Source organism: Tachyglossus aculeatus, chromosome 25 (genome assembly GCF_015852505.1).
Source record: "Tachyglossus aculeatus isolate mTacAcu1 chromosome 25, mTacAcu1.pri, whole genome shotgun sequence".
Classification (NCBI taxonomy): domain Eukaryota; kingdom Metazoa; phylum Chordata; class Mammalia; order Monotremata; family Tachyglossidae; genus Tachyglossus; species Tachyglossus aculeatus.
In genome coordinates, this window is record NC_052090.1 from 10,439,415 (window position 1) to 10,463,265 (window position 23,851).

The 23,851-nt window shown below is 43.5% G+C and overlaps 1 protein-coding gene across 1 annotated transcript in view; it reads right to left on the reverse strand.

Moving 5' to 3' along the window:
• GAREM1 (GRB2 associated regulator of MAPK1 subtype 1) overlaps positions 1 to 23,851 on the reverse strand; it is a 161,694-nt gene that overhangs the window by 91,581 nt on the left and 46,262 nt on the right. The window contains 1 exon segment of the mRNA XM_038766732.1: positions 23,405 to 23,545. Coding sequence (XP_038622660.1) covers positions 23,405 to 23,545 — 141 coding nt within the window.

Here is a 23,851-nt window from a genome sequence, read left to right on the forward strand (position 1 = left end):
TTGTTGTATTATACGCTCCCAAGCACTTATTAAAGTGCTTTATTCACAGTAAGCTCTCAATAAATATGAACGAATGAATGAAAGGCATCTTGGAACCACTTCTGGTCCTGGAGGTAAATTCAGACTTAATGTATCACATACCCATCTTCTCAGGGTCAAATCGGGGCAATGATGTGGCCAACACCTAGATTTTCCTTGGAAGCTCCCCTCAAAGGAATGTTGCAGCTGAAACGCTGCCCTTTCAAAAAACACACTGTGGTCTTATCAGGGCAATCTTAAAAGAGTGAATGAACGGTAAACATCATAACCATTCTGATTATGTAGTTTACCATTTCAGCTCCCAAATGGTACTAAAAACAGCTTTCCAACACCCTTGCTGAGTCAGAACTGACCACCGTGAAATAGCCCAATGAAAGGAATCACACACAAATCCAGCTTTGGGCACCTTTTAAAACAGCTAAGTATGTCAGCTTTGTAGTTTCTGTTATTTTTTAAACTGACCAAAATCGTAACACTGATGTTCCCACGTCTATTAGGCAAAGCGATGATTCCTTTGTTAGGAGTGTCAGGATCCAGAAGATGAGCATGCATCTTCACCATAGCAAAGGGGCATTTTGGCAGGGAGTGGCAAAGCGTGGGTGGCAAAGGGCTGCCTTCAAACAGTTTCCAGCCCCACCCTTTGTTTTGACCCATTTCCAAATGTTTAAAGGGTGTTTTCCAGTAAAAAAAAACCCCTCCTAATTGGCTGAAAATGGGGTAGGTTACCCATCCAGGCTTCTCTTTAAAACCTCCTCTTACTTCCTGGAGATAAACATCATTGGGAAGGGAAGAAGGAAAGGATGGCAATAACTCAAATACAGCACAGTGTTTCTCTTCACACACTTGCCATGTGAAGACATAGTCACACCATCTGTGTGACTGTGTGACACACCACACCATCACCATCAGAAGTAGCATGGCCTAGTGGATAGAGTCTGGGCCTGGGGGTCAGAAGGATCTGGGTTCTGATCCCAACCCTGCTACTTGTCTGCTGTGGGACCATGCGCAAGTCACTTCATTACTCTGGGCCTCAGTGACCTCATCTGTAAAATAGGGATTGAGACTGTAAACCCAATGTAGGACACTGGCTGTGTCCAACCTGAAGAGCTCATATCTACCCCAGTGCTTAGTAATGTGTTTCACACACAGTAAGTGCTGAACAAGTATACTCTCCTAAGTGCTTAGTACAGTGCTTTGCACACAGTAAGCACTTAATAAATACAACTGATTGGTTTAAAAAAATCTTCCTGAATGCAACCCACTTTTTATTCATTTTTTGCCCTCAAGACTGTAAACCGGGTGTGGACAGGGAACATGTCTACCAATTCTGTTGTACTGTACTCTCCCAAGTGCTTAGTACAGTGCTCTAAAGTAAGTGCTCAATAAATACCATTAATTGAGTTCCCTTAGGTCCAGCTTATTCTCTTTCAGGACTTGGACCCATGTGAAACTGTAAGGAAGCTGAAGACACTTTGCTACTTGGCATCCTTGGCTACTAATCTATTTTTTTAATGGTGTGTAACTAATTTAATGGTAATAGTATTTAATAAGCGCTTGCTATGTGCCTAGCACTGTTCTAAATGCTGGGATTTTCTAATGAAAAATTATTCAACATGGCTCAAGTTTCTATAAGCTTACTAAATGCCTACTGCATGGATAATCTTTGCTTCCTCTAATTTAGAATTGTCTTCACGAGATTACCTTAGAGTAATGCTAATCTTCACTAAACAGGAGTTTGGAGACCACCCCATGGGAGCCATCCCTAAAGAGTTTTTTCAATTCTCTGAGATCGTTACCCTTTCCGTCACGGAACTCCAGGATTAAGAGTACGGTGAACGAAAAGCAAATCACATAAATTTCAACATACTATTACATTCACCCGTCTGAAGAAATAAAAAGTTAATACATAAACTCCTGAATTGGCTGAGCCAGTATCTTTGTCATCCACTAGATTTTAAGAGCACGGAACTGGAAGTCAGGTGACTGGGTTCTATTCATGGTCCTACCACTTGCCTGCTGCCTGACCTTGAGTAAATTAACTTCCCTGGGCCTCAATTTCCTAATCTGTAAAAGGGAGATTAAAATTCCATTCTCCCACCTCCATAAAATGTGACTGACATGACTCTACTGACTTTAGGCCAGTGTTTAGCACAGTACTGGGTAAATAGTAAGTGCTTAATGAATACCACAATTAGTGTGACTGCTACTCATAATAATAAATGACAAAAAGCAATTTGGTGATAGGTATGACAAAGTTCAGAAATGCTTCCTCTATGTGAGCTAACATGCTGAAAACTTTAGTGGAAATCCTGGTGCCATGCTTCAATTGATGGTATTAAGCCCATACTATGTGCACAGCACTGTACTAAGCATTTGGGAGAGTACAATACAACAGAGTTGGTAGGCACATTCCCTTCTCACAAAGAGTTTACAGTCTACAGGGAGATGCTTAAATGAGAAACATACACTAGGACTTTGAAAGTTTCCCACATTGAAAGAATTACCATCAGTGCCAAGGCAATTTTGGAAAATCCCATGGAAAGAGAGTTGAACTCGAATCCCAATTTGTTCACTATCTATTTCTAATGCAGCTTCAATGAACCGGAACAAGTGCAGGATTCACCCAGCAATATCTTTGACTCAGAACTGTGAATTCCCCAAGGGACATGGATCACTGCCTAATTTCCAACTGTGTATTCTCGCCCAGTGCTTAGGTCAGTGCTCTGCACCCTCTACCCACTTAATAAATACTACTACTACTAGTATGACCACTACCATTCCAAAGACATAAGTACATACATATTTTTAAGGGCAATGTTTTCTAACTCATTCCTACAGATTAGAGTTACTGAAACCTTTTTTTTTTAACCAGAAATGGAGATTTTGTAACAACATAAAAACACTTCGTTGGCCACCTCGACACTGGCATAGATGGGGAGTCCCAGCACAGCTCCGCCACTTGTCTGCTGTGTGGCCTTGGGCAAATCACTTAAATGCCCCGTGCCTCAGCTTCCTCATCTGTAAAATGGGGACTGGGAGCCCCATGTGGGACAGGGACTGTGTGCAACCTGATTATCTGTGTTTTGCACAGTGCTTGGCACACAGTAAGCTCTTAATAAAACAATAATAATGTATATTGAAGTTTAATTCTGTATCACCCATGTATAAAAAGCAGGCATTGAGAGTCACCTACTCTACTTGACTAGTTCTCTATGTTACTGTATTATTATAACTTTTTTAAAAATGATATTTGTTAAGTTCCTACTATGTGTCAGGCACTATATTAAGCGCTGGGGTAGATACAAGCTGATCAGGATGGACACAGTCCATGTCCCAAAGGGGACTCACCGTCTTAATCCCCATTTTCTAGATGAGGGAACTGAGGCACAGAGAAGTGAAGCAACTTGCCTCGGTCACCCAGCAGAGAAGTGGTGGAGCCGGGATCAGAACCCGGCTCCTTCTAACTCCCAGGCCGTGCTCTCTCCTCTAGACCACGCTGTTTCTCTTGTATCACACAGCCCCTGCGTTAAAAAGAGAGACATCCCCAGACTGTGTTCCACTTTTAAACCCCTAAATCCTAAATATAGGGCACACCCCATCCGCTCCTGTAATACATGGCCATCATGGATGAAACGCCACCCTGCCCAGCAGGAAATGAACACCATCCAATCGAGGTGAAAGTCCAGGGCCCTTTTCCTGGAGGCAGATAGCAATTACCTAGCTGACACATGGCCAGGGGTGAACACCCAGCCCTTTATGAAAAGGGCCCCGGGATCCTTACCTCCCAGGAATTGAGGAGTTTCTGAGCATCCTGCCGGGGGAACCAATGCCGTGCTAAGGCGTGCCACCCAGTGAGTCACCCGGCGGGGACCGAGCTCCACCCAGTGTGCCATCCACACCTAGTTTTTGTCTCCTCGTGAAACGGATACCACACAAAGCTCTTCAGTGTGGAAGGACTGGTTAGACGGGCAGAGGCAGCTGTCTGGCCACAGGGTCTGGGATGGGATGGCCTCCCAGGAACCAGGGAAAGGCCGGAGAACCTTGCTCCAGAGACCTTTGGGGAAAAGCTGCAGGGCCTCAATCAAGCAATCGATCGTATTTATGGAGCGTTTATTGTGGGCAGAACACTATACCAAGCGTGTGGACGAAGGCAATTTAACAGAGTTGGCAGGCACATTCCCCGCCCACAGCCAGCTTACAGTCTAGAGGGGGAGACAGACATTAATAGAAATAGACAAAATACGGATATTACGTGCTGAGGAAGGAGTGAATTAAAAGAGCAAATCCAGGTGAAGCAGAAGGAAGGGAGTGGGGGAAGAGGAAATGAGGGCTTATTCACCACCAGCCCTACAGCACTTATATATATATATATATTTAATTTTAATGTCGGTTTCCCCCCTAGACTCTAAACTTGTGGTGGGCAAGGAATGTGTCCATTATATTGTTGTGTTCTACTCTCCCAAGTGCTTAGTACAGTGCTCTGCACAAAGTAAGAGCTCAAAAAATATAAATGACTCATTGATTCCTTGAGGAGACGTGCCTTCAATAAGGCTTTGAAGGTGGGGAAAGCAACTGTCTGTCGGAGGGAGTTCCAGGCCAGATGCAGGACGGGGGCGAGCGGTCGGCGGTGAGATTGATGGGCTTGAGGTACGAGACAGAGGAGATCTCTACCTCCTGCGGCAATGGGTGGGATCTCCCAGTGAGAAAAGGCAGCTTCCGCTTTACTCCATTCTCTTCCTTTCTCCCTTCCCAGTAAGAAGGGGAGACTTGTTTCAGAATTGTCCCCCCACCCAGCCGCCCGTCTTTCTCCACTGACCAGAGGCTCAGACCACAAATCCTCACGTCACCACTGAAAGGAGATTATTACAAATCAACAGCATTTATATCCTTATCTGTAATTTACTTATTTTCATTAGTGTCTGTCTCCTCCACTAGACTGCTAGCTACTTGTGGGCAGGGAATGTGCCTACCAACTCTGTTATATTGTACTCCCAATCACTTAATACAGTGCTCTACACTGAGTAAGCGCTCAATAAATGCAACTAACTGAATTGATCACAAGTATTTACAGAGTGCCTACTTTGTGCAGAGCGCTGTTTGAGGAGGCCTTACTCAAGGCAAAGAAATCAGGAGATTTCAGCAGCTCAACTTTAGTTTTTGGGTCATTTTTAATGATCGACAGAGTGGCTGATGAGAATACAAACTTGTCCAAATTTGCCCCTAACCCGCTACTGGTATGAGAAATGGTTGTGCCTTATAAAAACCAAGTGCTCTTATTTTTTTTTAATGGTATTTACAAAGGGCTTACTATGTGTCAAACACTGTTCTAACCACTGGGGTAGATTCCTGTTAATTACACTGACACAGCCCCTGCCCCACATGGGGCTCACAGTCTGAGTAGAAAGGAGCGTTTATTGTGGTGGGCAAGGAATGTGTCCATTATATTGTTGTGTTCTACTCTCCCAAGTGCTTAGTACAGTGCTCTGCACAAAGAGCTCAAAAAATATGATTGACTCATTGATTCCTTGAGGAGACGTGCCTTCAATAAGGCTTTGAAGGTGGGGAAAGAGGGAGTTCCAGGCCAGATGCAGGATGGAGAAGAAGAGGAGAACTGAGGCATAGAGAAGTTAAGTGACCTGCCCAAGGTCACACAGCAAACAGTTAGCAGAGCTGGGATAAGAACCCAGTCCTCTGCCTCCCAAGCCCTTGCTCTTTCCACTAGGCCACGCTGCTTCTCTTATTTTAACACAGTAAGGGGGGTTATTAAGATATCCCAGATAGCACTGAAGCAGAAATGCCTTCGAAGGGCGCTACTGGCAGCCATAATCAGCTTGCGGGGTGGGGGGCAAAAATGAGGGTGGGAACTTCTTGTTCATGTTCACTTTCCCCCACTTGCCTTCTGTCTCTTAAAGGGTGGAAATGCCCCAAGGCTACTAGTCTCCAGTCTACTCCCAACTACAGAGGCGAGCAGAACAGGGAGGGGCAAGGCAGAGACCAGCTCCTTCACTCCTGGCAGACGGTCCTGAGCAAGGAAGCACCTACTGCTGGATTTTCAGAACCCCGGCACCCCCACTTACCCACCCACAGGGATGGGTTTGGGAACCCGTTTGGTGCAGCCATCTCCTTCCAGTTGGACTTTAACCTTTATTTTTCTTTATGGTGTCTGCTAAACACTTGGTACTAAGCGCTACAAGCTAATCGGGTTGGACACACTCCCTGTCATTCATTCATTCAATCGTATTTACTGAGCGCTTACTGTGCACAGGACCCTGTATTAAGCACTTGAGAGAGTACAATACAACATACATATTCCCTGCCCACAACGGGTTTACAGTCTAGAAGACGAGCTCACAGTCTAGAGGAAGAGCTTCAGCCTTAATCCCCATTTTACAGATGAGGAAACTGAGGCACAGAGAAGTGAAGCGACTTGCCCAAGGTCACCCAGCAGACCCTGGGTTAGAACGCAGGTCCTTTTCACTCCCAGGCCCACACTCTATCTCTACGTCAAGCTGCTTCATTGTGGCTTAAACTCTCTCGGATTTAAGGATTGTAGGGTACGTGCAAATACACGCATGACTGCTCTTCCAGGATAATCTCTCCCTCTACCGATGAGTCGTTTCATTCAACAGAAAAGTGAAACAAGTTCCTAATCCTTACTTTGTAAGCTCCTTGTGGGCAGGGGCTGTGTCTACCAACTTTAATCTACTGTACCTTTCCAAGAGCTTAGTTGGGTGCTCTCAGCACACAGTAAGCACTCAATCAATCCCACTGATTGACTGGATTACTCCCACTTCACCTAGAATTAGAGGAAGCAAAGCTACTCATCGATTACCCCTCAAATCTACTCCCCTCAGTTTCCCTGGCAGCAGAGAAAACTTTTTGACCACCTCTAAGGAGGGACTGGCACATGCTACTTAAAATCAGGTAGGCCAATCAATCACTGGTATTTACTGACCACTTACTCTGTGCAGAGCACTGAACTAAGCACTTGGGAGAGTACCACACAACAGAGTTGGTGGATGTGTTCCCTGCACAAAACAAGCAAAACAAGAGAATCTGTAGTCTTGGAGAGCATCGCCATACTTAGCATTTGTGTTTCTGTATTTTCTTGCTATGCCCTGGCTTTTCTGGTCTGCTCGCTTCCAGCTCAGCTATTTCCATTTCCTCCTCAGCATGTGTGTATTGCATTGTGTTTAGCCTAAAGTATTCACCAGCAGCCTCTGATCTTGGCAAGTTCTGAGGAAAAAAAAAAATCAGTGTCCTCTTCCCCTCCCCATTCTACCAAGGCAGAATAGAAAACCCATGGAGAAATGGAAGCATCTGTCAAGGAGGCTTTCAAACCTTACCTTTAAATGCAAAGTCTAAATAGAAACTCACTTCATCAGGGAGGGAATGCTGGAATGTAACTAGCCTTGTGATGCTCTGGACTTGATTATGAAGCCCTTCCACTGCATTTTATTTGTAAAGAGCTTACTTCTGTCATGCTGCACCATCAATCAATGGTATTTATTGAGTACTTACTGCATGCATATACTAAACTCTTGGGAAAATACAGTACAACAGTGTTAGTGGACACGTTTCCTGCCCACAGGGAATGTACAGTCTAGAGGGGGACTACACTCTGAGCTGGATTTAAGCCTTCAAAGGCATACAAACCTGGCCAGTATTCATTCAATCATCACATTTTTATCACATCCCAGGATCGTCGGGAAGAGTTTGATTTTAGTTAATCGGCCCTCAAGGCCAAAGGTGGAGTTGTCCCTCTCACATCCATTGCCACAGACTGAGTTACTGATAGGCTAGAAAGACTAACCCACCAACAAAAACTCTACACTATTTGTGAAAGGTGTAATTATAGTTCAAATTTTTGCCAACCACCTAGATTGGCAGCTCTAGAGCTCCAAAAACCTGCATTGGGATTTCGGGTGCTTCCTTCAGCTGGATGAATGTGGTGTATTTTTTTTTTCCAAGTGATATTCGGTCACTGCCTCCTGTGTGTCAGGCACTGTACTAAGTGCTGGGGTAGCTACAAGCTAATCAAGTTGGGCACAGTCCATTTCCCACATGGGGCTCACTGTATTAATCCCCATTTTACAGATTAGGGAATTGAGTCACAGAGAAATGAAGCACCTTGCCCAAGGTGTCACAGCAGGTAAGTGGTGGAGTCAGGATTAGAAACTAGAACCCGGGGCTTTTTGACTCCCAGCCCCATTCTCTTTCCACTAGGCCACCCTGCTTTCCGATCTTTTTCTTTTTAGCTGTACACTGCTCCTGTTTCCTTGGGGAGGCTGCTGATGCAACATTCACATCACATCCAACTGGCTGGTTTAGGAAGCAAGCACTGAGTGGAGGAAAATAAATTTTTAACGGAAGCAGCATGGCACAGGCCTGGGAGTAAGGAGACCTGCATTCTCATCGCGACTCTACCCTTATATGCTGGGTGACCTTGGGCGAGCCATAAATGTCTCTGTGCCTATTTATTCTCTTTATTTTATTTTGTTAATATGTTTTGTTTTGTTGTCTGTCTCCCCCTTCTAGACTGTGAGCCCGCTGTTGGGTAGGGACCGTCTCTATATGTTGCCAACTTGTACTTCCCAAGTGCTTAGTAAAGTTCTCTGCACACAGTAAGCGCTCAATAAATACGACTGAATGAATGAATGAATCTGTCAAATGGGGATTAAGACTGTGAGTTCCAGATGGGACATGGGCCATTTCCAATCTGATTAGCTTCTATATACCCGAGCGTTTAGTATGGTGCCTGGTACATACTAAGAACTTAAATACCATTTAAAAAAAAAGAGGGGATGGAGGGAGAACCACTATGGGGGAGACAAAGACCCATAGATCTCATGTGGGGCAAGGGCTGGGTCCAATCTGATTAGTTTGTATCTACCCCAGCGCTTAGAATAGTGCTTGGCATATGGTAAGCACTTGAATACCATAATAATTATTATTATAAGATCATAAATGCCCTTTCTGGGAAGATAGCCAGCATTTTGTGTTTTACATATGGCCAAAACCATTATCTGCTTTTCCTCTGTTTTCCTGAACTTCTGCATTAGTCACAGTACTTGCTTTAATACTGCAGGCTGAAGTGTATCATATCAATTCTTCACACCCAGTATGGTTAGCATATGCCAATTGGAAAAAAAAAAAGTTCTTCTCTGCATGGCTGAACAAAAAGAGGATCTCAAAGGGTGGATAGGTAAGAGGAAATACTAATGCTCCTGTATACGCGCTACACTCTGTTCGTACAGAGGAGCAAACAGGAAAAATCTATACTTGAGTGGGACGAGGCGGGGAAAAGAGATGTGAGGAAATGGAAAGAGTAGGACCTTGCATTTAGAAGATCTATATTCTGACACTTGCCTGTCTCCTGGACTGTTTCCTCAACTATAAAATGAGGATTCAATATCAGTGTCTGACCTAATCATCTTGCATCCACCCCAGTGCTTAGTACAGTACTTGGCCCATAATAAGCACTCAACAGATACCAAAATTATTATCAGGAGCAGTGTTATTAAAGATTAGGATAAGGTTGCAATGCCTCAGGACTTCCCAATGGCTGAACAGCTTGTAGAAAAAAATAAAGGAAACTCTCACAACTTTTTAGAAAAGAACCGGCAACTAAGGACCGACTCTTATGACTCCAAATAACTTGGAGGAGGTGTCCTGGAAGTGATGGTCGAGGTTTTCACTGCTAGACCCTTAGATGGACAGTACCAGATGGACATTTCAGATTGAATAAATTTTACCTGGAAACCAAATTGGGCCTTCTTCCCTTGAGAGAGCAGAGGAGACCCAAAACTCTAGAGCAACAACAAAAAAAATGAAATCTAATCGAGAGAGGGCAAGGTGCCTTGTGTTTGAGAAGGGAGCACATTCAAAGTGGGATTTTTTGAGTTTGCATAGTGCCTAAACAGTGCAATTCCCACTTTAGGTGTGGAAACACGTGATGTTAGCGGAGGGATCAACCTATCCATCAGATTTATTGAGTGCTTACTGTGTGCAGGGCACTACAGTAAATGCTTGGCACAGTACAATGGAGTTGGGAGACACAATGAATTTGTAGATGCCTCTATGGTACTTTTGTAAAATATGTGAGGGCCACTATTTTTTCATCAAATAAAGGATTGGAATGACTGCAAGCACTAGGAATAAAATATCAAAGGCCTTGATCAATATTTTCATTCACAGATTTACTTTGGGGATGCAACTAAGCAACTGGGGAATTAGATGAGTTCATGAACCCAAATCAGCACTGGAAGGAGGTGAGAAATTAGAAAAGGAGCAAATCGTTCCCTGTCTTATTTTAGGATTAATTCGATGTTAAAGTCCTGCTTACACTTTGCACTGCAAGAGATGGCATGCACATATTCTGATAGGAAGGTTCTGGAACGAATGTGGCCTCCTCAAACATTTCAGGGCTAAATGGAGTTTAACAGCTCCTATTGGCACCTGGCTGGATCAGTCAATCAAATCAAAGGTCTTTATAGAGTGCTTGCTGTTTTGCAGAGCCCTGTACTTAGCTCTCGGGAGAGCAGACTACAAGAGTTGGTAGAAATGTTCCCTGCCACAAGTATCTTAGTCTAGAGGAGGAGACAGACATTAAGATAAATTACAGATATGTATATAAGTGCTGTGGGGCTACAATGCCATATTATGTTCCCTTATCTTCCAGTTCTAACTTGCTTATTTTTTTCCTTTCCATTAACCTTTTAAATATGGGTGGTTTTGGGGTGTAGGAGAATGGTGGGGATGAAAGAGAGGAAGTGGCAGGGGAGAATGGTAAGTTCTGTCTTCTATTCTGCTGTTCGAAAGTATGCTCTCTGCCTCAGCAGAGGAGAGTACTAAAGAGCGCATTTGCACACTGAACCCATCTTGAAGGTATTTTGGATGTAAAAACCTATAGACTGAAGCAGGCAGGTGGGGGTGCTCACCCCTCTCAAGGTTACTTTCATCTGTTTATTCCACGTTTTATGGAAATGCAATATTCTCATTTGAAGTGAGAGCTCAGGAGCTGGAACCATTTTGAAACACAAACAATGCCCTGGAAACAAAGAAATTGCTTTTGTGCTGCCCCCTGAATTTTTCTGACATGACATTCTGGATTATCTGAAGTCACTTGTGATGGGTGGAAGGTAGAGTTGACTCTTAATCACTTTCAAAACTGTTAATCTGTGGAATAGCTCATTATGCCCTTAAAAGCAATTTGTAACAGAACAGCACCTGTTACCAGAAATTCTCACTTCTGAGGGAAGAAGCTGTAGCAGACAAGTGATGACAGATGTTAACATTGATGATCAAAATTAATTCCGTAGTCTGAATAGAAATAATTATTTTTTTAAATTGGAAAAAGCACACCCTACTACAAATTACCAATCATTTTCAAAAGTGTAGGATGGATTTGGACAGCTATTTTAATTGTAGCTGCAATAAAGCCACTATTCTCTCCACATTTTACATGCTTTCTTCTCATTATTTGCCTTAATTTTTTTTAATGGCATTTGTTAAGCACTTACTATATGCCAAGCACTGTTCTAAGCGCTGGGGGGAATACAAGGTAATCAGATTGTCCCACATGGGGCTATCAGTCTTAATCCCCATTTTACAGATGAGGTAACTGAGGCAAAGAGAAGTGAAGTGACTTGCCCAAAGTCACACAGCAGACAAGTGGTAGAGCTGGGATTAGAACCCATGACCTCTGACTCCTAAACCCATACTCTTTCCACTGAGCCACACTGCTTCATTTCTGATGCTCAAATACTCCAAGTTGAATTGCACGATATTTCTGTTTAGAGAGTCTACTGATAAATAATATTAGGTTAATACTGATGTATCATTTTCTTGAGCCAAAGCATGGTTGGATCAGTTTCTAGTGCCTTGTACAGTGTGGCTTGAAGCCCGGGAAATATTAAATGGATTGAAATTCCACTGACTTGGGATGATTACCAGAAATGGGTTGGTGAGAGGGCCAGGATCTTAAAAGCGACTCCACACCTCCTCCTCCCTGGTTTGATTTCTGAGGAAATGAGGAGGAACCCAACATTACTCTCAAAGTGAATTCTGAAAAAAAAATCAAAACATTCTGTTTGAAAATAAAATTCAAAGCTATTTACACAGACAACTGACAATGGGGGGTGGGGGGAATAAACTGCGCACACCTCTCCATAGATTTATTTCCATTTCTGTTACTATTTTCGGGGTTAGAAGTGAACTGGTGACAAAGCATGCTACTGGAATTTACCCACTTATGCTCTAGGGATCAAGGTCACCTAAAGCCACCCAATTGTTTAATACAGTACATAGGGGAGTGGTGTGGTCTACTGGATGGACCACAGGCCTGGGAGTAAGGAGGACCTGGGTTCTAATCCCAGCTCTGCTCTTGTCTGCTGTGTGACCTTGGGCAAGCTACTTCACTTCTCTGTGCCTCAGTTCCCTCATCTGTAAACTGGGGATGAAGACTGTGAGCCCTATGTGGGATAGGGACTGTGTCCAATCTGATTGCCGTGTATCTACCCCAGCACTTAGTAGAGTGGCATATAGTAAGCACTTAAGAAATACCACAGTTATTATTATTAGTGTACTGTAGACTCTCCTCTACACTGTGAGCTCATTGTGGGCAAGGAATATGTCTGTTATATTGCTATACTGTACTCTCCCAAGTGTTTAGTACAGTGCTCAACACACAGTGCTTAGAACAGCGCCTGGCACATATTTAGTATTTAAATACCATAAAAAAACAGTAAGAGCTCAGTAAATACGATTGACTAGTGGTGTTAGGAACTATAGCAGCAGTGGTGGTAGCATTCTAGTACTCAGCGGATAAGCAGTGTGGCTTAGTGGAAAGAGCACGGGCTTGGGAGTCAGAGGTCGTGGGTTCTAGATCCATCTCTGCCACTTGTCAGCTGTGTGAGTTTGGGCAAGTCACTTAACTTCTCTGTGCCTTGATTAGCTCATCTGTAAAATGGGGGTTAAGACTGTGAGCTCCACGTGGGACAACCTGATAATCTGTATCTACCCCAGTGCTTACAACAGTGCTTGGCACATAGTAAGCACTTAAATACTATCATTATTATTTCTTGGGAAGAAAAGAATAGAGAAGGGATACACTCTGCCCACGAGGAGCCTACACCTAATGGAGGACAAACATAAAAGAGTGGGTGCTGCAACAGAGGCATGGATTGACATAGGCTAGCCAATAGGATGGGAAAACCTAGGTCATTATCATCATTGGTATTTCCAGAGCACTTACACTGTGCAATGTACTGCACTAAGTATCCTACTAGATCATCATCATCATCAATGATATTTCCTGAGCGCTTACTGTGTGCATAACACTGAACTAGGTTATCATCACCAGTGATATTTCTTCAGCACAAACTGTGTGCAGAGCACTGTTCTTGGTTCCGGGGGGAAAAAATGTGGGACATTTTAATTGTGCCCAAGTCCACAGCAGATCCAGCTGTTACAATCCTCTCAATCCACACTGTGTTTATTTAGCTTGCTTCCCCCTCGTCAACAGGAAACACAAGAGCAATCAAGCCTATTAGAGACGCGATGCTCAGATTATTCATCTAACCAACCCGTTTCAACAAGTTAAGGGTTCCTGGGCGTCGGGCTTCCCACTAAACCAGCAGAGAGATGTCTGAATCATCCTCCCTGCCTCACACGTCATAAAGGTTCTCATGCCACACGCAGTCATAAAGGTTCTCATGCCACACGCAGCGGGTCATTCCTCCATTGAAGTGCACCCTTCAAAGCAGGGAAGTCATTTAACCACGTAAGCTTCACTCGGAAGTGGAATTGGGCCGCTCCGCTGTATCCCAAGTCAAAGCGGGATGATTCCAGCCCTGAAGAAATATCACTGTTAGTAGAGAGCGTGGCCAGAAAATAATTTTATATTTATATTATGATATTACTCACTTCCTTGACTCAACCCTCATCTGCCTTATTTGCCCTCTCTTCTGTGTCGCCTGTGCACTTGGATAGGTAATAATAATACCATAATGATGGTATTTGTTAAGCGCTTACTATGTGCCAAGCACTGTTCTAAGCGCTAGGGGAGATACAAGGTAAAATATACCCAATATGCAATTGATATCCACCCTACTTGCAGCCCCACAGCACCTATGTACATAGCCTGCTCCTCTGCCCCTTTCTCATTCTTTATTTAAATGTCTGCCTCTCCCTCTAGACTGCAGGTTCTTTGTGGGCAAGGGTTCATTTTTACTAAACTGTTATATATACTCTCCCAAGCACTTAGTTCAGTGCTCTGCATACACTAAGTGCTCAGTAAATACCACTGATAAATACTGTAATCAGCTTTGGAATCCATCTCTGAATCTCCTCTTCGAGAAAAGATCCCCCCGCCAAAAAAACCACAAAAAAAAAACCACCCACCCACCAACAGAGTTTGCAACACATCAAACATGGCAGCCAAGTTGGGAAATGAAGCAAGTCCCTTCCCACTTTGTTATCACCACTTCATTTGGCAGCCGTCTCGCCTCTGGCTCCTACCAACTCTCCCACAGATTTTAATCTCATTATTTGATGGAGTAAGTTACCCTGAGCAAGCGTCCGGATAGTCTTGCTCAGAGCGTCAGGGAGCAAGTGGCAAACTGGACACCTGAGCTATGTTCTGTCTCTCTTCTGGGTCTTTGGCCAAGTCACTCCAACCTGACTGGGATTTTTAGCTGGAGGATCTCAGCTGCCTTTCAGAGAGACTGTGGGGATGACGGAGTTAATGAGCGATAGTGCTCCCACACATTAGTGGCAGCCTACTGGAAAGAGCACAGAGCTGGGAGTCGGAAGGCTGGATTCTCATCCCGACTCTCCCAATTACTTGCTTCATGACCTTGGGCAAATCACTTCACTTCTCTGGGTCTCAGTTACCTCAACTTCAAAATGGGGATTAAATACCTGTTCTCCCGCCACGCGGGACAGGTTTTGTGCCTGACCTAATTAACTCGTACCTATCCCAGCACTGAGAACAGTGTTGGACACACAGTAAGTGCTTAATAAATACCATTAAAAAAAAAATAGAAAACCTCTGGGCGATCCCCTGAACATCAGACAGTAAAAGGTATTTTCCAGGCTGACTGACTATAATCATCACCTTCCTGTTATTATTATTATGATTATTACTATGGCATTTGTTAAGCACTTACTATGTGCCAGGCACTGTACTAAGCGCTGCCGTTGTCCCCATGGAGGCCCAGGGAGAGGTGGTGCTGAACTAATATAAGCACTACTACTAGAAAAATTAGGCAAATGCATTTCATGCTGGTTGTAGCATGCTCCTCACCCTCTTGGGCTCCATTTCATTCATCCCATCATATTTATTGAAAGTTTTACTGTGTGCAGTGCACTGTACTAAGCACTTGGGAGAGTACAATATAACAAAAGACACATTCCCTGCCCACAGTGAGCTTACAGTCTAGACGGGGAGACAGATATTAATATAAATACATGACAGATATGTACATAAGTGCTGTGGGGCTGGGAAGGGGGATGAATAAAGGGAACAAGTCAGAGTGATGCAGAAAGGAGTGGGACAAGAGGAAAGGGGGGCTTAGTCAGGGAAGGCCTCTTGGAGGAGACATGCTGTCAATAAGGCTTTGAAGGGGGAGAGAGTAATTGTCAGATATGAGGAGGGACCTATATCCATCTCTGAAATAAGTAGGCAGCCCAAGGTTGACAACATGCATGGATGTAGGACAAATAAGTGCACTCCTCATCCTCTTTGGAGAAAAGACCAGAAAATGGCGCTACTATGTTAATGTGGGCATACCGCGGAGGCCACTCCAGGCCACATGCACATGGATAGAATCTTAACCATATTCTCGAGGAGCCACATGAATGTGTCGGTTTGTGCAAGCCCCCATTAAAGTAACCAAGGGATTCAAAAAGCTCAGTTTCAGCTTGATGACACAGAGGTGAGAAAAAGGTTCTCCCTGAAGTAAAGTGCTCGTGCACTTATGAGCAAGGTAAAATGCATTCACCTTATGTTGAACCACAGACACCATTTCTAGTAACGTTTATCAAATCATTAAATGACTCATTATCCATTCCAGTCACCACTGCACTGTTAGACCAATACCTGCAGGGAAGATGGGATCTTTTATAGTTCCTCTCCTTCATGTCCCAATTCCCGAGTTGTTCCCCAGAAGGTGTTGCTAGGTCGGTGGGGGTGAGGTGCGCTTTAAACATATGGTTCCGATAACAATTGCCTTAAAAACACCACTGGCTTTAAAACACTTGATCGGCTCACCTCCTATCTTACCTTGCTGTTCTTTTACTACAACCCAGCCTGCATGCTTCACTCCTCCAAAGCCAGTCTAATCACCGTACCTCGATCTCATCTATCTCATTGCCGGCCCCTTGCCCATGTCCTCTCTCTGGTCTGGAACTCTTTCCCCCTTCACATACGACAGACCACCACTTCAAAGTCTCATTAAAATTACATCTTCTCCAGGAGGCCTTCCCTGATTAAGCCCTCTTTCCCCCTACTCCCTTTCCCTTCTACATCACCTACACACTTGATTCTACCGTCTAGACATCTGATATTCGCTCACCCTCAGCTCTGCAGCACTTAAGTTCATTTCCGTAATTTATTTATTTATTTGCATGTGCGTCTCCACAGCTAGACTGTAAGCTCCTTGAGGTACGGAACATGTCTAGGGATGCAGAGTGGCTTAAGTGGATAGTGCACAGGTCTGAGAGTCAGAAGGATCTGTCTTCTAATCTTGGCCATGCCATTCCCCTGCTGTGTGCCCATGGGCCTCAGTTAGTTCATCCGTAAAATGGGGATTAAGACTTTGAGCCCCATGTGGGACATGGACTGTGTCCAACCTTTTACCTACCCCAGTGCTTAGTACAATGCTTGGCACAGAGTAAGCGCTTAACAAATACCATAATCCCCCTTCCCCCAAAAACTCTGTTACACTGTACTCTTCCAAGTGTGTATTACAGTGCTCTGCCTACACAGTGCTCAATAAATACCACTGATTGATTTGGGAGGAAAGGTCAGTTTGTGTGCTCAAGTAGTTTACAGTTTATACACCAAACGATACATGAGGAGGGAGAATTTGCCTTTTTCATCTGTTCCTGGACCAGAACAAGAACAAGATGAACTTTTGCAAAAACAAAGAAGATCCTTTCATGAATATAAAATTGGATCAAAGCAAACATTTCCTAAAGCTTCAAGTTACTATACTAAAAAAAAAACCAAAACAACTGAGGTATTAACTATAATCATAAGAGATATTCCTTATAGACATTGGTTCATTCTTAGATCTTTTATTTCTAACCTAGGGAAATATCTACTTTTCAAAAAATATGTATCATTTGCTTTAATTTTTAAGGCTGTTTTCGGATTTTGAGAGCTTTCAATAGTACTAGGAAAGTTTGAACTGGCTTGTATGCAAAACTTACGATAAAGCCGCATCCCACACCAGTAGTTAGTTTCTTAAATGATGATTCATGCTAATTAAACTCACAATCCAGGAGAATACACTTAACTTGTTTCAACATTTCCTTTTGTTCAGTAATTGCCATCTGGGGTGATGTCAGACACGGCAGCATTGCACCAAGAAGCAAGACACCTTATCCCCATTTAAAAAAAAAAACGAGAACACCCCCCTCCCACCCCCACCGAATCTTGAACAACCAAGGGACTCCCAGCTAATTGGGGAAGCCACTATTTCCATTGCCATGCTAAGAGCAGCAGTGTGGCCTAATGGCTACAGCATGGGTCTGGGATTCGGAAAGACCTGGGTTTTAAGTCAGGCTCCGCCATCTGACTGCCATGTGACCACGGGCAGTTCATTTCACTTTTCTGTGCTTCAGTTCCCCCATCTGTAAAATGAGGATTAAGATTTGTGAGGCCCATGTGGGACATGGGCTGTGTCCACCCTGACTAGCTTGCATCTACATAGTGCACATAGTAATAGTGGACTGGAGGAGAAAATAGTTATCTCTGTGGGCCCCTGCACAAAGTGAGCATGCAATAAATACGATTAATTTAATGGCTTGGGAAGGTACAAAGCTTCCCAGCAGAACCGGGGAGTAAAATCTGGGGGAGAAGCAGTAATCCCTTTTTTAACTTTACTGTTCTGTTGATTTTTCTTGACTGGCTGCCCTGCTGGTAACGAGCTATTTGATGCTGACTGAACACATTCTTTCTTCTGGTATCAATTACTCGTCATACAGAGAAAACTCCTTTTAACCAAACTTAAGAACTTGTTTTGCCAGCACTGAGAGAGATTTTCCGTCTCTCCCAGAACACAGTCTAGTGACTTTGGAATCCATTTCAACTGCAGTACTTTGTCAAGTCAATACGACTGGTTTTGCCAACATAAACGAGCATTTAATTTAGGGCTTCACAAGCCACACCTCTCTCTCTCTCAAAAGTTTTATTCAATGAATACCATTTTCACATGGGAAGCTTCAATCAGCCTAGGAGAACTTCAACTTAATTTTTCAGTGTCAACAGCTTCTTCTAAGTGTTTCTGTCTGGAACTGAACAGTACAAAAACTGTCCAGTGTTACAGCGATTGTAAACCCACAGCAATAAAAACAATTTCGTATCACTTATGGAAATTTCTCTAGAGATTTTTCAAAACAGGATCAATTCTCATCTGTTAGAGACAGTTGAATCACAGCCCGCTGGAAGAGAGTGGATGTAACTTTTTAATCGCTTTTAACTAGAATCCTTCATCTGAAAAACACACTTCAACTATAAGAAAAAGTGAGACTTTGTTCACTTTAAGTGGCCAGCTACTAGGAATGACATCATCTTTAACAGTGAAGTACATTAAGCAGTCTAATGCACTACTAGTTTCTTTTTCCTGAAGAAACTCTTGCCAAGAAATATGGCTTAGTGGAAAGACCATGGGCCTGGGAAATGGAGAATCTGGGTTCTGATTCCATCTGCACCACTTCTCTGCTGTGTGGTCTTGGGCAACTCACTTCACTTCTCTGTGTCTCAGTTACCTCATCTGTAAAATGGGGATTGAGACTGTGAGCCCCACATAGGACAGGGACTGACTATGTCCAACTCAATTTACTTGTATCCACCTCAGCACTTACTACAGCTCCCGGCACATAGTAAGAACTTAACAAATACCACAATTATTAATGGTATTAAGGCCTACTGAGGAAGCAGTGTGGCTCATTGGAAAGAGCATGGTCTTTGGAGTCAGAGGTCAGGGGTTCAAATCCTGGCTCCACCAACTGTCAGCTGTGTGACTTTGGGCAAGTCACTTAATCAATCGTATTTATTGAGTGCTTACTGTGTGCAGAGCACTGTACTAAGCGCTTGGGAAGTACAAGTTGGCAACATATAGAGACAGTCCCTACCCAACAGTGGGCTCACAGTCTAACTTCTCTGTGCCTCAGTTACCTCATCTGTAAAATGGGGATGAAGACCGTGAGCCCCCCATGGGACAACCTGATCACCTTGTAACCTCCCCAGCGCTTAGAACAGTGCTTTGCACATAGTAAGTGCTTAATAAATGCCATTATTATTATTATTATTACTGTAGGAGGCAATGGAAAACCACTTCCGTATTTTTACCAAGAAAACTCTATGGATACACTACCAGAACGATTGCAGAAGGAGGTGGGGCATTTCGGGAGAGATGTGTCCACGGCATTGCTAGGGGTCGGAGACAACTCGATGGCGTTAGACAAGTATGTAAAGCACCGTACATACTAAGTTCTAGGGGAAAGACTACACAGATGAGAAGCAGATCTGGAGAAAGAGGAGAGTAATGGGAAAAGGAGGACAGAGAAACTTCTAAAATGAAGACTGCCTGGAAAGAGAGAGACTCTTTGGCTGGGAAAGATGAAGATAGAGAGGGAACATGCATAAAGCTTTTAGACTCGCTATGGGTGAGGGTGGCAGGGACATACTGTTCACCAAATCTTACTGCAGGACAAAGATGGTTGAGGTTTTTTAAGACAGAAACACAATAAGGTTTAATCATATTCAAATATAAGAAGAGTTTTGTGACAAAAGGACATGGGCTTAAATTAAGGGAGGGGGATAAGTTGGACAGAAAAAACTTTTTCACAAGCATGGGGCACTCTTCATTCCTGAAGGTCTTTAAAAGAAAAAAATCAGCACCCACTCTCCCTGGATAGTTTAACCATTAACCTAACTGGAGGCAGGAAACAACCAGATGACTCCTTGAAATTCTTTTCAATTTTGTGACTTCTGCCCCTTGGGAATCAAAGATTTTATTTCACTGGAATAAGAGACCCCCAAAAGTCCTCCCCCTTGGCTTTGAAACATTTATAGCCCAAGCTGTCATGACAGGAATTCCTACCCAAAAGTTACTTCACGAAAACCAAGTTTCATATGCAGTCATTGTTTTTTTTAAAAAAGGTCATTTTTCCTTTGTATGGGTCATGAACCTTAACACATTTCTGGAATATTTATGTCCTTACCTTTCCATCCTGTGATGTGAAGATTTTAGAATGAAACTGCTAATATGTATTTGGTGAAAATAAAGCACAGTTCTAGAGGAGAAAAAAATCACTTGAAGCACAGAGTGGACAAAAACATGGAAATGTTTTTGGTCTATTACCACTGACACTTCCCTATCTTGGCTCAAACTCAAGGTTGATTTAGGTAATGTGAAGACTGTTAGTAATTTTGTAAAGGCCAGAAATGGATGTTTTTAAAGCTCTCTATGTTTTAAGATAGTAACTGCTACTATAATTCTGAGCAAGATATATGCTAATGCAGACACTTTTAAAGCCACAAGAGTAATAGTTTGGGGAGGCATGTGTTGATTTAATAAATCAGGATATAAGCCACCCGTGAATCCTATCCTATCCTATGTTATTTCTTGAAAACAAAAGCCTTCATGCTGAGAACTGCAGGGGTGCAACACTGCTGAGAATCTAGGAGTGTAAATTACCAATATCTAGGATTTATATATGAAGCAGCATTGGATTTCGAAGAGCTCAAACACCACGAGAAGAGTGGACACCCAGAAGAAGAGAGAGGAAGTTAGGTGGAGTGTTTGTCTGCAGTGATCGAGGAACACAGGGAAGTTACCTACAACAGGCTTTCTCCAGAAGCTTGTAGAACATCAGAAATGGGCTACAACCTGGCTCATCTCACTGTCTGATCTGCAGCTCTCCATGTCCCCTCCTCACACCTGCCCACTCAAACTCTTAGCCTATCGTGTGGACTTTAATGAAGCGGAACCAGCATGGCCTAGTGGATAGAGCACGGACCTGGGGGGTCAGAAGGACCCGGGTTCTAATCCCAGCTCCGCCACTGGTCTGCTGTGTGACCTTGGACAAGTCACTTCACCTCCCTGGGCTCCAGTTTCCTCATCTGAAAAATGGGGATGAAGACTCTAAGCCCCCTGTGGGACAAGGACTGTGTCCAACCCAAATAACTTGTATCTACCCCAGCGCTTAGAACAGTACCTAGCACATAGTAAGTGCTTAACAAATACCACAGTTATTATTATTTATGAGAGGTGATTGGGAAAAATCTACTTCAAAATTCAAAATGCCAGGTGGGACCACAGAGGATTGCTTGTTGGTGGGGTGGTCTCTCTCCTTCTGCCCAATATTGGGGGAGGGACACCCCAACTCTTCACTGCAGCCCTGGGAACATGCTGTCTTCCCTACAGTGGCCAGTTTTCATAGAGCTCTGTTTTCCTGGAGCACAAACGAATCTGAAGACCCTCTCCTTCAAGCCGGGTTAAACTGACATATCTTGCTATTTGTGTTTTTGCTGGTTGAATTTGAACTAGTTTTCAGTGTTGATTGTATTAATAATAATAATAATGATGTTGATATTTGTTAGGCGCTTACTATGTGCCAAGCACTGTTCTAAGCACTGGGGTGGATACAAGGTAATCAGGTTGTCCCACATAGGGCTCACAGTCTTAATCACCATTTTACAGATGAGGAAACTGAGGCACAGAGAAGTTAAGTGACTTGCCCAAGGTCACACAGCGGACAGCTGGTGGAGTCGGGATTAGAACCCACAACCTCTGACTCCCAAGCCCGTGTTCTTTCCACTAAGCCACACTGCTTCTGCAAGAAGCTTATGGCTTTAGATACCTGTCTTCCCCCACTTAGATTGCAAGCCCCTGACGGGAGCCCTGTAGTAACTCATTTTCACATTACTCTCTCAGTGCTTTACACATTACCAGTGCTTAATAAAAGTTAGCAGTAGACTTTAAACTTGTTGTAGGTAGGGAATGTGTCTACCAACTCCGTTATATTGTACTTTCCCAAACACTTAGCCCAGTGCTCTGCACACAGTAAGTACTCAATAAGTATCACTGATTGATTGGTTGATTACTAATAATTGTGGTATTTGTTAAGCATTGATTATGTGCCAAGCAATGTATTAAACACTAGAGTGGATGTACTATAGGAAGATGCAACACAGCCCTCACCCCCAGTGGATCACCCAGTAATTTCCCCTCTCATTTATTTTCAGGATGGTGGAATGACTTGCATGTGAATTACATTTATTTGCTGATGACACTAATAGCCTATAGTCCTAATGATATAATCTGATTTTCACTCAGGTAATCTTCCCAAAGCAGCTGTGGATAACCAAATGAGTCAATCCAGCCAAGGCAAAGCCTGAAAATTGAGGCCTGAAAATGGAGTTCAAAGACTCTCCTGAATTGTAGCTCAGTGTGAGGGAAACGACCACTCTAGACTGTGATCATCATCATCATCAATCGTATTTATTGAGCGCTTACTATGTGCAGAGCACTGTACTAAGCGCTTGGGAAGTACAAATTGGCAACATATAGAGACAGTCCCTACCCAACAGTGGCCTCACAGTCCAAAAGTGGGAGACAGATAACAAAACCAAACATTCTAACAAAATAAAATAAATAGAATAGATATGTACAAGTAAAACAAATAAATAAATAGAGTAATAAATATGTACAAACGTATATACATATATACAGGTGCTGTGGTGAAGGGAAGGAGGTAAGATGGGGGGGATGGAGAGGGGGACGAGGGGGAGAGGAAGGAAGGGGCTCAGTCTGGGAAGGCCTCCTAATCCCGTTGTTGGGTAGGGACCGTCTCTATATGTTGCTGATTTGTACTTCCCGAGTGCTTAGTACAGTGCTCTGCACACAGTAATTGCTCAATAAATATGATTGAATGAATGACTGAATGGAGGTCTGGGATATCCCCTGCCACCCGTCCTTTCCCCCTGGAAGAACGATGGAAGGAGGAAGGGGGGGGGGGGGGGAGAGAGAGAGAGAGAAAGAGAGATTGGAGAGAGAAGGAGAAGGAGAAGAAGAAACGGAGAAAAGGTGAAGAAAGAGAGAGAGAGAACATGCATGTGTGTGACTCTTACCTGCATAGTGTACAGGGATCTCAATCTTTGGCCCTATGACATAGTGGCCTTCCTCCAGACTATGCGCTGTAATGGTAGTCCACTGGCGACACGAATGGATCAGAAGGTAGTCATTCTCTCGTAGTCCTTCTACAGATTCTCCTAGGGAACAGGATTTAACATCAGCTGTGACAAATAGCTATGCCATGTGGCTTAACCAAAAGCAAATTGCTCAGTTATAGAAGGTTGTTTCCAAAATGCTTGGTCTTTTTTTAACACCTAGTGTTAGCAAACTAGTCTCCAGACTAGTTCAACCAATGTCAAACCCTTTCAACGAACAGAATCGGAAAGGGCATCTAGGGGACTCCTGTGTGCTAGAGGTACTTAGTCACCACTTGGAAAATACATGTATTTTCAATACATGTAAATGCTCCACTCTGAATCCTTAGGAAGACTAATTCACTCACA